At 49.7% G+C, this 13,041-nt stretch overlaps 1 protein-coding gene across 5 annotated transcripts; it reads left to right on the top strand.

Moving 5' to 3' along the window:
- Window positions 1-366: 366 nt before the first annotated feature.
- On the top strand, window positions 367-10,542 carry LOC128408884 (zinc finger protein RFP-like). 5 transcript variants are annotated; one of them, XM_053378899.1, is made up of 9 exons: window positions 367-1,563; window positions 3,802-3,897; window positions 4,887-5,117; window positions 5,705-5,821; window positions 6,661-6,780; window positions 7,015-7,037; window positions 8,205-8,320; window positions 9,308-9,364; window positions 9,604-10,542. In XM_053378899.1, the coding sequence occupies exons 1-9, from the start codon at window positions 382-384 to the stop codon at window positions 10,182-10,184; spliced, it is 2,523 nt and encodes an 840-aa protein (XP_053234874.1). In that variant the 5' UTR covers window positions 367-381; the 3' UTR covers window positions 10,185-10,542. The 5 variants fall into 5 exon arrangements, with proteins under 5 accessions (XP_053234874.1, XP_053234872.1, XP_053234875.1 ...); XM_053378897.1 differs by having other exon boundaries at window positions 9,601-10,542; XM_053378900.1 differs by lacking the exon at window positions 5,705-5,821 and having other exon boundaries at window positions 9,601-10,542.
- Window positions 10,543-13,041: the final 2,499 nt, after the last annotated feature.

Genomic DNA, 13,041 nt, shown 5'->3' with positions numbered 1-13,041 from the left:
TACCTAGTTAAATATGTTAAGTTTAATTAATTGAAAACAGCTTGCAGATACTTAATTGGTTTAGTATTTTATTTATGTTAAGGGATGAATTAATATGTTTAATTTCATAATGTGAATATCTAAGGATGTTAATGTTTAAGTTAAATTTTATAAGAACTGATTTGGAAAAGGGTTAAAAGGATATGCAATGAAATTCAACCAAGGGGAAGCGAGGAAGCCATTTAACAATGTTAATAAGTGTAATTTTCAATAAGGCTATGATTTATGTTTGTTTGTCTTATGTGTTTGTTTATAATGTTATGAAAACCAATAAAAAAAATTGGGGAGGAAAGACTACAACTCCCATCACCCCTGAGCATTCGCCATCCTGGCCTGGGGCTGATGGAAGTTGGAGGCCCGTATGACGTCGGCGCGCACGCTGCGCCAGCTTCTACAGCGGGCCGTTGCCTTTTCCCGCTTTGCCGCCTGGAGCCCAGCGCGCGAAGGGTTACGGCCGTAACGTCTCCCGGCTTCCCCCTCGCTTCCGCTCAGCGCCTGTCGGCTCAGCCAATCGGGTGGCGTGTCCGCCGGAAGGGAGGCAGGCGCGTCGTCGGCGTCCTCGCGGGCAGGCAGGCAGGCAGGCTGGAGCTGGGCTGGGCTGGCGTCATGAGCGGCGGCGTTGGCGGCGGGATGTCGGCGGAGCAACAGCTCCAGCAGCGGCTCCTCCGCAGCCGCCTGAGGGGCGCTCAGCACCCGGGCCTGGCGGTGGGCGGCCCGCTGGCGCCGCCGCCGCCGCTCTTGCCTCCGCTGCCGTCCGTCCTGTCTCCGCCGTCGCCGCCGGACTCGCCTCCGCCCGGCACGACCCCGGCCGAGATCCCGGCGGGCCCGCGCTGCCCCAGCGAGACGTGGTGCTCGCTGTGCCGCGTCTACTGCCCGGACCCGGTGTGCCTGCCGTGCGGCCACAACTTCTGCACGGCCTGCATCGGGCAGCGCCTGGGCGAGCCCAAGATCAACATCTCCTGCCTGGAGTGCGGCGCCACCGCCCGCAAGAGGAACCTGAGGCCCATCAAGCCGCCGCCGCTCCTGGCCAGCCTGGTGGCGGACAGGCCCAAGAGGCAGAGGCTCGACTCCGGGCCCGGAGGGGCAGTCGCGCTGCCGGCGGCGCCCGTGGTGGTAGCGCCGCCGCCGCTGCCCCAGCAGCACCAGCCGATGACAGTGGCCCCCGCGGTGTCTCCGGCGCCGGTATGCGCACCGGCACCACCACCACCGGCAGCAGCAGCAGCAGCGCCTCCGCCGCCCCCGCCGCTGCTGGCCTTAACGCCGCCCACCCCGCCGTCTCCCGTAGCGCCAGCGGCTCCTGCAGCACCGGCGGCAGACTTGTCGACGTCGCCCCCGCTGCCGAGAAGGTTGTCGGTAGGAGGATGCGGAGAGGGCGCCGGAGGGAAGCTGTGCGAGAAGCACCGGGACGTGCTGCAGTTCTTCTGCGAGGAGGACCAGGCGCCCATCTGCGCGCACTGCGATCGGTCCCAGGAGCACCGGGCGCACGCCGTCTTCCACGTCGAGAGGGCAGCCCGGGACTACAGGGTAACGGAGGGAAGGGAGAGAGCTCTCCGAAACCAGAAATCAGTGGCAAGCAGGAGCAGGGTAGTCCTGGTAGCCCATTCAGCTCCCCCCAAAATCCGTTATTAGGGCAGTGCCGTGGTTAGCACAAACAAAACAGCACCCGGGACAGGGTTATTGAATTCTCCTTGCAAAACGTTTATTCCTCTGACTTCTTTGCATAGCTGTAAACTTTCAGATTTGAAAATAAGGGACCAGCTGCCTCACCTGTCCCGGGGACAGTCTACGGGATATCTAACAATCCAGGATATCTGGAAGCAGTGGGAAACGTGCTGCAATAAGGGGATTTCCCACAAAAAAAGGGAAGGTTGACAGCTATTCTTCTTTGGCTGTAGGAAAACATTTTCCTGCAATAATTGAGCATTGATGTTTTTTTTTGGTTGCGGTAATGAACATAAGGTTTTTAATGATTGACTGCATCCTTCATGGGTTCAGAGAGCGCTTGAGTGATGCTTAAAAATGGCCAATTTATATTCTGTACTCGCTACTTTCTTTTTTTATCTTTCCTCATCTTTTAATAGCAGGGCATTTTTGTAAAATAAAGTAACAACAGCAGTAAAATAACAGTATTCATTGTTCTCTGGCTGTTTTATACCTAACGCCAGAAGTATCTCTTACTAAGCCATGTTTGGAAATTAATTTTCCTTCTTATAAGTCAGGTTTATTCTGGATAAATAATTATGCTTACATAGACCTTTAAACTTCCAACTTTCTGGTTACTTTTGTATCTTGAGTGAAAATTATGTTCAAATATTGTTGGCATGGGTCTTTTCTTGCAGTAATGATCGCATAGTTGTGAGTCTATGTAGCATTCCAAGCTGTGATCTTCTCAGAAAATGCTTAGCTGTAGGATGGAGAAATAATTGGGTTAGAGGGTGTGTGGAGGGCTCTTTAGTCATCAGATTTCTAGCTTATTTTGGCATCTCTGGTTTCTACAGGACATCAAATCAGCTGGAAGAACTGTGGATCCTTAGCTTTATGTTGAAAACAGGTTTCCAAATCTAGGTGCCTAGCAACCTCTGAAAAAAAACAACGATGTCAGTGCATTTATCAATAGAGGATTAGAGACCATTCAGCCTGATTCTTTTGTATTCATGAACGTGTCAAGTTACTAGTTCCTTGTTTCTTATTCTTAAGGTCCAGTGCAGTGACAATGGCCTGTCAACTGATGGAGGTTTCTGAATAGTAACTTTCCCCTCTTTGTGTCATATTCCCTGTTTATAGACCTAGAAGCTTGGATTACTTATGAATTGGAACAGTAATATCTACAAGAAGTAGAGTCAGAAAAACAAACTCTTCTAACTTATTCTTTCCTATGCATTCTTACTTGAAAATATTGATTCCCCCCCATCTTTTTTTGAGAGCTCTTGTCATATTTCTTCTTGTGCCATTTATCATATTGAGTTGAGAAAAGGTGGTGTTCTTGCCACAGTGTTGAGTTTCTTAGTTTGTGCTTCGAGGAACTCACATTAGTGAGCTTCTGATAACTCTTTTTTGCTGTCGGCTCCTTCAGGCTCAAGAATTTTAACACCACAAATTATTCAATAAGTAATAGCTTCATCTTCGTGTGCCCCTGCTCTCCAGCTGCCAAGTTCCAACAGAAAATTCTGTGTCCCAGATACTGAAAAACTGCCCCACCCAATTTTAAGTGATAGCTCGGCCAGCTAAGGAGAACTTGTTGGCCTCTAAGAGCCCAAGTATATTGTTAATGTTGATTTAGGTCTCAACATGCTCATCTAGCATGTTTTAATACCTGCAGAATCAACATATTGAGGTTATTTTAAAGAACCAAGTATTTAGCCTTGTGGTTGAAAAGATAAATATGAAAATACATGGCCATTTATAAAGTATGGGATGCCAGGCAGGACTCCTAGCTGTAAGGAAAGGAGTAGGGCATCAGTATTTCTCTTCCCAAGACTAGCAGAAGTGTTAACAATGCAATGCATTCAGCATGTGGATTTGCTTTCTTTTTTCTTGCTATGGAGCGCACACAACCGTATGGGGCTATTGAAGAAACCCAACCTTCTTGTTCCTCAGATTGGGAAAAGGCTTCTGGGTGCAGGTTGCCTTCTCTTTCACTTGACAGAGTTACCTGAAGGCAAAAAAGCCTCTTGCCCAACTGAACTATACTAAAACAAACTCCTGTGCTCTTGATGCCTCTGACTCCCTCCCTCCCATCTCAACCCACCTCTGTTTTCTCAGGAGAGGGTTCTGGCCCAACTAGAGATCCTGAAGCAGGAGAAGAACACGCTGTGGAGCCAGAAGCTGACTGGAGAGAGGAAAATTCAGGATTACATGGTAGGTACCTGTTGCCCTTGGTGATCAGGAACAGAGGCATTGGGTCTTGAGGGGTGGTTGTTGTTGTTTGGCCGTATTACTCCCCGCCCCACCCCCAAATCCCATTTTTTTTCTACAGGTTCATAAAAGGCAGTGCTAACTATCTTGTGTAATTAGCAAATTACGCTGTGTAAATGGACCTAATTTGCATAGGATTTCCCCCCCCCAACACAAACCTTTCTAGAAAACCCACATCACAAAATGTGGCCAAGCTCAGCAATAACGCAATACCTTGCTTCCCATTAAAAAAAATGTAGAAATGTTGTTTCTGTTGTAAAAAACCCCAAAACTTTTTATATCTGAGTGTTTGCCTGAAGAGGCAGTCACTATTTTGTTCTTGATGTTTGTCTCTTTTAGTGGCTTGTTGTGTAATAGCTAGCTGATGGTCCTAAATAAATATTTTGATTTCATCCTGCAGAGCAAGCTATCCATGGTTGGGTCCCATACGGTGGACAAGTGGGATGTTTGTCCTGGATAACAGTCCTCAGGCGGGGTGCTGAGCATTTTCCTGTTTCTGCTGCAGCCTCCTCTTGCAGCCTTATCCTCCAACCAGGCTGGCTATTTTGCCAAGTCCAGGGACTGAAGAAGCTGGGTTGCAGATGCTATACAACAGAACATGTTTCTCAACCCCTCCAGTTCCACCTGGAGGGAGATGGAGGCCGTTCCAGGGGATGATGGGGTAGTGGTAGGGAGAAGGGAGGGAAGTGTTGCAGACGCCTGCTGGTTTTAGATAATGCCTCCCGCCCCCGCCCCCCTATCCCCAGCTACTCCCTGGTCATTTTTATTTTGCCTTCCTTGTCATAGCCCATTTTGGCCTCATATCTTCTGCGTCTGCACTGTCCCTTGTGCTGTTGTTTGGTTGCTGTCTTCTTAGGGCTGTAATGACGATCTTTTTCTTGTGCACCCGCAAAGGGCTCTCTTAACTCCCATTTTACCTGTGGTCATTACAGGAAACCATCCAAGCAGAGAGACAGGAGATCATATCTGAATTTGAGCGCCTCCACCAGTTTCTCAAAGATGAGGAGCAGCACCTCCTCGCCCAGCTAGAAGAGCTCGATAAAGAGATAGAGAAGCGGAAGGACGAAATGGTTACCAAACTCTCGGAAGAGCTTTCCCGTCTCGGCGACGTGATCGCTGAGATGGAGGTGAAATGTAAGCAACCGGCAGCCGAATTTTTGCAGGTGAGATTTTGCAATCAACAGAGACCTCTTTCTCTGGCGTGGAGCGGAGACTAGCAGTGGGTTAAGGGCCCCAAGCATTGGGGGGGCCCGGCACTGGAGCTCTAGAGAGCCCACAAGTATCTGAAAACGGGAATTGCCGCTTCCTTGCCGCCGCAGGAGTTTCGGCCAGGCAGAGCTTAGACCTTCTCCCTGCTGGAACGGGCAGCAAACTGCTTTTTGTACAGGATGCTGGTGGGGCACGAGCCTCCTGGAGGCAGCGGCATATGTGCTGTTATACTGGATTCGGGGTCTCTATGTGGACCCCCACCAGCTGTCCCGCATGCCCAAGTGCTGCGATTGTTCCCCCTGCGCAGGTGGCAAGGCTGTTCCTTAGGAACCAAAGCCAGGTGGGAGGGAGAAGGAGGAGCTCCATGGTCCCAGCTTACGGAGAGCTGCGAAACGGCCATTCCGAAGGGGGGGGGAGCGTCCCTCTGATCTCAACTCGCCTTCTTTTAGAGCGCCCTTTGGCCTTTGCAAAGGACGGCTGGGACGCTGTAGCTCCTCCCCTTGCGGAAGGCTATGACACCAGAGCACTCTGCTGTTGGCAGATGTACTTCCAGGTCCCTCAGCCTGACCTGAAGGCTGTTGAGAAGCTGGCCTGGATGACCTCATTCCTTCAGGTTCATGTCGGGACACATCGGGTATGGCTGCCATGCAGACCTCTAGTACGTACAGTCCTGTTCCTATGGGTTCTCTCTCTTAAGGGTGTTTTGGGGACTCGGGGCACTGCTGTGGCTGTGGGACTGGAACAAAGGTCACGCTGAGCTTTCAGTCTCTGGAATAATGCTGATGACTGCATGCCGCGGGGATACTGGGGGAGGGTCGCCGCTTGTGTTTTGACGGCCATCGAGCGGGGTTTATTTACTGACTCGTTTGGAGGAAAACAAAAGGGGCTTGTGGAGTGTGTGTGCCTGCAAAAAAAGCCTGCATTTTCTGGGATCTCCTTAGGGTCTTCCTGTGGTCCACTCTGCGGTGAACGTCATTTGTAGCTATTCCAAGGATGTGAGGCTGGTTTGTTTTTTTAAAAAAACGAGCATCAGCTCCTGCGCACTTGATCCCTTGGCACAGAATCTTTTTTTTTCTCCTTTAATTACTTTGAAACCAGCTCTCTGATCACAAGCAAGAAGGAGACGATTTTAGGTAACCTGTGGCGTGCAGAGAGTCACTACAGGTGATGGTGAAGAGTGCGACGCAGTGATCGCGGGTTGGGGAGATTGCGGAGGCTCTGCCGGGGCCTGTGCTCCTGGGAGCGGGGCGCCGTTGCCTCTGCCGAGGTGCACCCCCTCTCCAGCGGCGACGCGGTGCGCCTGTCGGGACAGCAGCGCACTTAGAGGTCGTGTGGGTGGCGTGGCTGAGGGAAGGAGCCAGCGGCTCCAGGCGAAAGGCAGCCGGTGGGCAGGCCCCGGAGGGGGCGAGAAGCCAGCCTGTTCACCGGCAGGATGGGGTGGGAGGACAGTTCGGGAAGGAGAAGGCTGCTAAAAACTAGGGCAGCCCTTCTCCTCAGAGAAACAGTTGCAGCACCAGGGAGACCACCGTGCCGCGAAGGCTCCCGTGTGTAACCAGAGCACCCCCCACCTCTCCTGTCTTGGAGCTAACACCAGATGTGCCACCTCTAGGATCCCAGGTAAGAGCCTGAGGGCAACTGGGGGGGCAGGCTACTTACCCCCTGCCTTGTGAAGCAGCAGAGGCTAGAACAAAGCTTCCACCCCCTCCTGCCTTTGATAGCACTCTCGGAAGTCCTCTGCAGCCTGAGATGGGGGGTGCAGAGGCAGGCTCCCCTTTTAGCTTATGACTCGCTCCTAGTGCAAAGCATTGTGGGACTTAGCTCCTTTCTCTCTCTCTCTTTCTCTCTCTCTAGGACATTAAAAAAACAATGAGCAGGTACGTGGCGATTTATTGTGTCTCCCCATCCCCCCCAAAACCTCAAAAATGCCATTCCTAGTCCTCAAATTGCTGCTAGCTTGCAGAGCAAGGAAAGTGGTGCGCCTGTTGCTCCTCCAGCCTTACAAGCACCGGGGCAGTAGAGCAGTGTTCAAGGCAGCATTTAGATTCCTCTGCTTCCAGGGACTCAAAACGGCCGCTCAGCCAACCCTAGGAACATTTGCAACCGGAAGCAGCTCTTCGGCTTATTTGTCACAGGTGGGGAATCTGTGGCCCTCCACATGGTTGTGGGATTCCAGCTTCTCTCTGCCTCTGCTTGTGTGGCCAGTGGTCTGGGATGATGGGAGTTGCCGCTCAACAGCATCTGGGCAGCCACAGGTTCCCTATATGATAAGTGACGGAGCAGGAACAAAGCTTGGGGGGGGGCGGCTTCACTCGGTAGCTTGTCACATAAAACTGCATCCCTTCAGCCCCCAGACCAGCTCATGGCACGTTGGTACCTGAAGTGGGAAATACAAATGACACATGTGTATATTAAAATGGAGCACAGCCCGTCGTTAAATTATCCAGCACAAGCCTCACAGATTCAGTCGGCAGCTGTGGCAGAGCTTACACAGGAGAACTCTCTGGTGTGAAGGAGGTTTGTCCCCTGCTCTGCTCCATTCACGGCACCTAAAATCTGCTGCTTGAGGCATCTGCCTCATTGCAAATTTGAAACGGTCCTTTGCAAATGTTGAGACCAAAGACAAAGGTAAAAGAGAGATCTGGAATTGCACAATTTCACACTGATAGCATTTGATTTAGTGAGATGTATTACTTAATAAAGTGGAAGACAGAAGTGCCTGGCGTGCTCTGGTCCATGGGGTCACGAAGTGTCGGACACGACTAAACAACAACAACATTACTTAATAATATGTCTGCTTCGTTTCCTCGAACCAGCAAAAGTGTCACGTGGCCAGAAAAGACCAGCCTGTACATTGGATTCCAACTCCCTTCAGCCCCGGCCATCATGACCAGTGGTCAGGGATGCTGGAAGCTGTAGTCCAAAACATTTGAAGGATGCCTAGTTGGGGAAGGCTTGGCCAGACCATTATGGCCTTTGAAGAGGAATGCAGGTCATGGTTGATGGGACTGTTTACACTAGGCGTTTTCTCTTTCAAAATGCAGGTGTGCACCAGGGCATTTCCAGCCATCCGAAGAAGCTTCTCCTAAGCTCGAAGAGAGGCTGGATAACTTCTCACGGAAAGGGAAGCTTCTGAAGGAAACTCTAAATAGATTCCAAGGTACAGGAAAAAAGGCTGAAGAGAATGCGGAACTTCTAACACCTGGCTTTTTACCATCTGAAAATAACCTAAATTCTAATGAGTGTCTTCCGCTTTTCATTTTAAAAAATTGACACTGTGCATTGAAATCCAGTTCAGGTAGAAGTCCTCACATAACTTTGGGAGGGAATGTGGCTCTGGATTTTGTAGAGGCACAAGGAAAGATGGGGTTTCACCAGGAGCTGTCTAAGGGCATTTAACTGTGAACCGAAAGTCATGAATTCATTGCATGGCTCTAAGCTGAACCACTTTTTCAGCCTTTGGACCTCATTCCCTCTAGTTGTTGCAGCTTAGCATTTAACGTGGTTTTGGTAAGGGTTGCTTACAGCAAAGACAAACCACTTTATAAACTGAGGTTCTTCTCTACAGTATTTGTACTATGATGTTGTTATGGCAAAATGGGAGCTCTGTATTCTTGCTGAGGTGTTGTGATCTCAGTCCTGGAAGGCAGTGATGGCAGAAAATGATAGGAAAAGACTGCAAGTTGTGTTTAAGGGGAAGCTAACAAAAGAGAGAAAGGGAAGGTTCAATGATGGCAGACTGTTTTGCAGAAGCAGGATGTGGGAGTCACCTAGCCGCTAAATTCCATTCCATCTCTTAAAACAGCAGTTCTCAACCTGTGGGTCCCCAGATGGTGTTAGACTACAACTCCCATCATCCCTGAGCTCTGGCCTTGCTAGCTAGGGCCGATGGGAGTTGTAGTTCAACAACATCTGGGGACCCACAGGTTGAGGAAGGCTGCCTTAAAGCAAGCTGCATCCACATTAGTAACTATAATCTGGAACGAAGTTTGAGTGCACTGACTTTACCATGAGAAACCCAGGATGAAGTAGCCATCTAAGAAGGCCACTCAGTGGCCTCGGGCAAGTTGCTTTCTGAATTGTGGGGGGCTAAGTTATTTCTTTAAGAGATTTTGCTGGGAGGAAAAACTACCTTTTCTTTCTCTAGATAATGTGACATCTGTCGTGGAGAAAGGAGAGACTGTGAAAACACTGAACGATAAAGGTGAGTTTTCATAGTGGTGGGCCTGAACCCTGTGCTCTTTGTTTGCCCGCCAGATGTTTGGGACTTCAGCTCCCATCAGATCTAGCCGTTATATCAATAGAGATGTAGTAAAAATGGAGAGATGTGCAGCAAGTGGAAGGCGAGGGGCACCTCTGCATTGTGGAACAAATCTTGTTTGTGGGATGGTCCCAACCCTCACTTCCTTAGACTGAAAACGGCTTGCCTTATGCCTACAGCAGATGCTGCTCTCTATCCGGATGTACCAAGTGCTTTTCTACCATTGGACCGAAGGAACGCAGGATGCGAAGAACTCCAGGAGAGGCTTCCCGCCTTAGACTACGTCCCCGACGCACCCAAAAGATTGGATTCCAGAGCTTTGGTTCTGGGCTGTGACGGGTTTACCTCTGGGAGATACTTCTGGGAGTTGGAAGTGGGCGATGGGGAATTCTGGGCCGTCGGGGTCACCCGAGACCCGTCCAAGAAGAAGGGCATGATGGGCTTCAGCCCAGAGGAGGGGATCTGGGCCGTGGGGTTGTGGAAGGGCCAACACTGGGCTCTCACGTCCCCTGTGACCGCCCTGTCCTTGAGCAAGCCCCCAAGGAGGATCCGAGTGTCCCTGGACTACGTGGGGGAGTGTGTGACCTTTACGGATGCGGACACCGACAGCCCCATATTCACGTTCCCACCGGCCTCTTTTAATGGGGCGCGTACCCACCCCTTGCTGTGGGTGGTGGGGTTCCCCGCTCATTCTGTGTTTCTGAGGCACATGGGAGTGAAATACCCAGCCGGGGTCCATGAGATGGATATCCTGAGTCCATGATTTTAACCTCTTTCCATGGACCCTATGTAAGAGGGGGGCGGGGAGATGTCTAACTGGCCAAAGCAGAGAACCAAGCTCTTTGGGAGCAAGAAAGTTTGTGTGTTTTACCTCTGTGTGATCTTTGGAGAATAGGAGGAGGTGGCAGAACTGTTCTCCTTGCAACAAGGCCTTACGATGTTGCCTATGGAATAGCACAAGGACTGTGAATGAAGAAGACTGTAGGCCTTGAAAAATAGTATCGCTGTTAGGACATCCTTCATTATACAAAGGATTGTCAAGACTCCTATTCCTAGTGGTAGGTTCAAGCTTGTTCAGTTTGTGGGGAGGAACTTGCAGATATTAAAAATGGAAATTTTAACTGCATTTTCAGCTGGTTCATATTTAACACATTTTTAATTTATTTATTTTCCTTTAAAAGCAACTGCATTTTAGCTTTAATACCTAGCAGCTGATTTATGTTTCATTGAAAGGGTTTGCTCAAAATGGAACACTTCATCCAGAAAACTTTTGCTTCCTCTGCGGGTGACACTAGCACAGAGGTGATGATCCTGAATTGGGCATCCTCAGATGTGGCAGATCTGTTTGTGGATAGCTTTTAATCCATTCTCTAGGGCAGATTGATCTCTTTCCTCCCACTGGTTCATTCTGAAGCCCAATTTTACTCCTGCTTTACTCAGTTGGTATAAATCCTCCACACAACAATTCTAAACGGGGTGTTCCAATTTTTCTGAAGGTGACAAATACATTGTGCAAAGAATCTTAGGACAGTAGTTGAGGTGGCTACATTTTTTAAAAAAGCCACACCAAACATGTGGTGTTCTTCAAAGCATTTCACACTCTCTGCTTTTGGAATATCTCTCTTTTCTGAATGGGTGTTTCCCTTTGTGAACGTGGCACTTACTGGACACAGCATGATTTTAGAGTGAATGGGATCCAGTTTGAAAGGAGTGCCATGCTTTTTTTTGTATACCGCAGGAAAAAATAAGCCTGTTTTAATAAAGTTGCCTTCCCAGTAACAGGAAAACGGTGTGAAAATGATCCAAAGTAGCTTGATGTGTATATGTGGCTCTAAAAAAAATAGCATTTCAGCAATCCTTATTCCATCTTCCCCCTGCTGAGCATCAGGAGAGTAGAGGGCAAAATTAGGCATTGTAAAACTTCCATTCCATATATACTGAGGTAAAAGTTCTTTGCTGGTACCTTGGTTCTCGAATGGCTTAGTTGTCGAACAAATTGGCTCCCAAACGCCGCAAACCCGGAAGTCAGTGTTCTGGTTTGTGAACGTTTTTCGGAAGCCAAACGTCCGATGCGGCTTCCTACCCTGCTGTTGGTTCTGTGAGTAACACTACAAATCTCTGCCTGGACTGAGCACCCCAGGCACTACCTCTCTAGTTTTTCCTCAGCAGTTCTAATGTCCCTGGACTTCAGAAAGGCTCTGGAGTAGCCTCCCAAAATAAACCCTCCACCTCTGCCAGGCTGTAGTGCCCTCGGACAACAGGCGACTCATCTGTAACATGATCTCCTACCTCAATGTTTGTCCATTGCTGCTGGTAAAGGTAAAGGACCCCAGGACGGTTAAGTCCAGTCAAAGGCAACTATGGGGTTGCGGCTATCATCTCGCTTTCAGGCCAAGGGAGCAAGTGTTTGTCCACAGCTTTCCAGGTCATGTGGCCAGCATGACTAAACCGCTTTTGGCGCAACGGGACACGGTGACGGAAACTAGAGCGCACAGAAACGCCGTTAACCTTCCCACCACAGCGGTATCTATCTACTTGAACTGGCGTACTTTTGAACTGCTGGGTTGGCAGGAGCTGGGACAGAGCAACGGGAGCTCACCCCGTCGTGGGGATTCAAACCGCCGGCCTTCGGATCGGCAAGCCCAAGAGACTCGGTGGTTTAGACCACAGCGCCACCCGCGTCCCCTGCTGGTGCTGATACTTCCACACTGGCCCTTGATTCCTGCCTTGCTGGCCAGTGTAATAGCAGTTGTTTCTTCAGAGGATAAACCTGAACGTGGAGGTGCTCTTGTCACTCGTTCACTTCTCTCTCCGCTGTCCCAACCCCTTGTGCAGACTCCTGTCACTCTGCCACTTCTAGCTGTGGCGCCTTCTCATTGGGCCATTGGATGGGAGAGGGACACAAAGTTCAGTGCTTTGAATTGCACTTGGAAACAAACGTGTGACCAGTGGAGATGACTTAGCATAGGAATAATACTCATTCTGCTAACCTCAGACAATGACCTGGTAGTTGTATTGGAAATCTCCACCTGGTACAAGGGGAGCCCCTTGTAACACATTTTACATCATCCAACATAGATGTTCCTAAGGGTTGAGGGATGGCTCAGTTGGTGGACCGTGAGGCTTTTAACCTCAGGGCGGGTTGTGGGTTCAAGCCCCACATTGGGCAAAAGATCCCCACATTGCAAGGGCTTGGCCTAGATCCTCGTGGTCCTTTCCAACTGTGATTCGTAGGAAGGGGAGCAACTGAGTACAAGCTGCAGCTGGTGAAAGGTGCAACCAAGATGTGAATTTGTTGCTTAACAGGGAATGTGCACACAATTCTAACTTCTCAGGCCTCCCTCTTCCAGCTTTTGGGCCTGCATTCAGTGCACATGGCACTGCTGAAGGAGTTCCAAAGCGTTCTTCGAAATAGGAGATGAAAATAGGTAGAGCTGGCTGGGTGTCACCCACCTACTGATAAAAACCAAGCCCAGTTCTCCAGGTAGCATGAAGTGGCTGGATGTGGCCGGGGAGGGCAGGATATAAATAAAATATTATTATTATCACCTTGCCAACAAAGGTATGTATAGTAAAAGCTATGGTTTTCCCAGTAGTGATGTATGGAAGTGAGAGCTGGA

This window comes from Podarcis raffonei, chromosome 2 (genome assembly GCF_027172205.1).
Source record: "Podarcis raffonei isolate rPodRaf1 chromosome 2, rPodRaf1.pri, whole genome shotgun sequence".
NCBI classification, from domain to species: domain Eukaryota; kingdom Metazoa; phylum Chordata; class Lepidosauria; order Squamata; family Lacertidae; genus Podarcis; species Podarcis raffonei.
The sequence above is the reverse complement of the archived record's forward strand: the minus strand, read 5'-3'. Positions and strand labels throughout refer to the sequence as shown.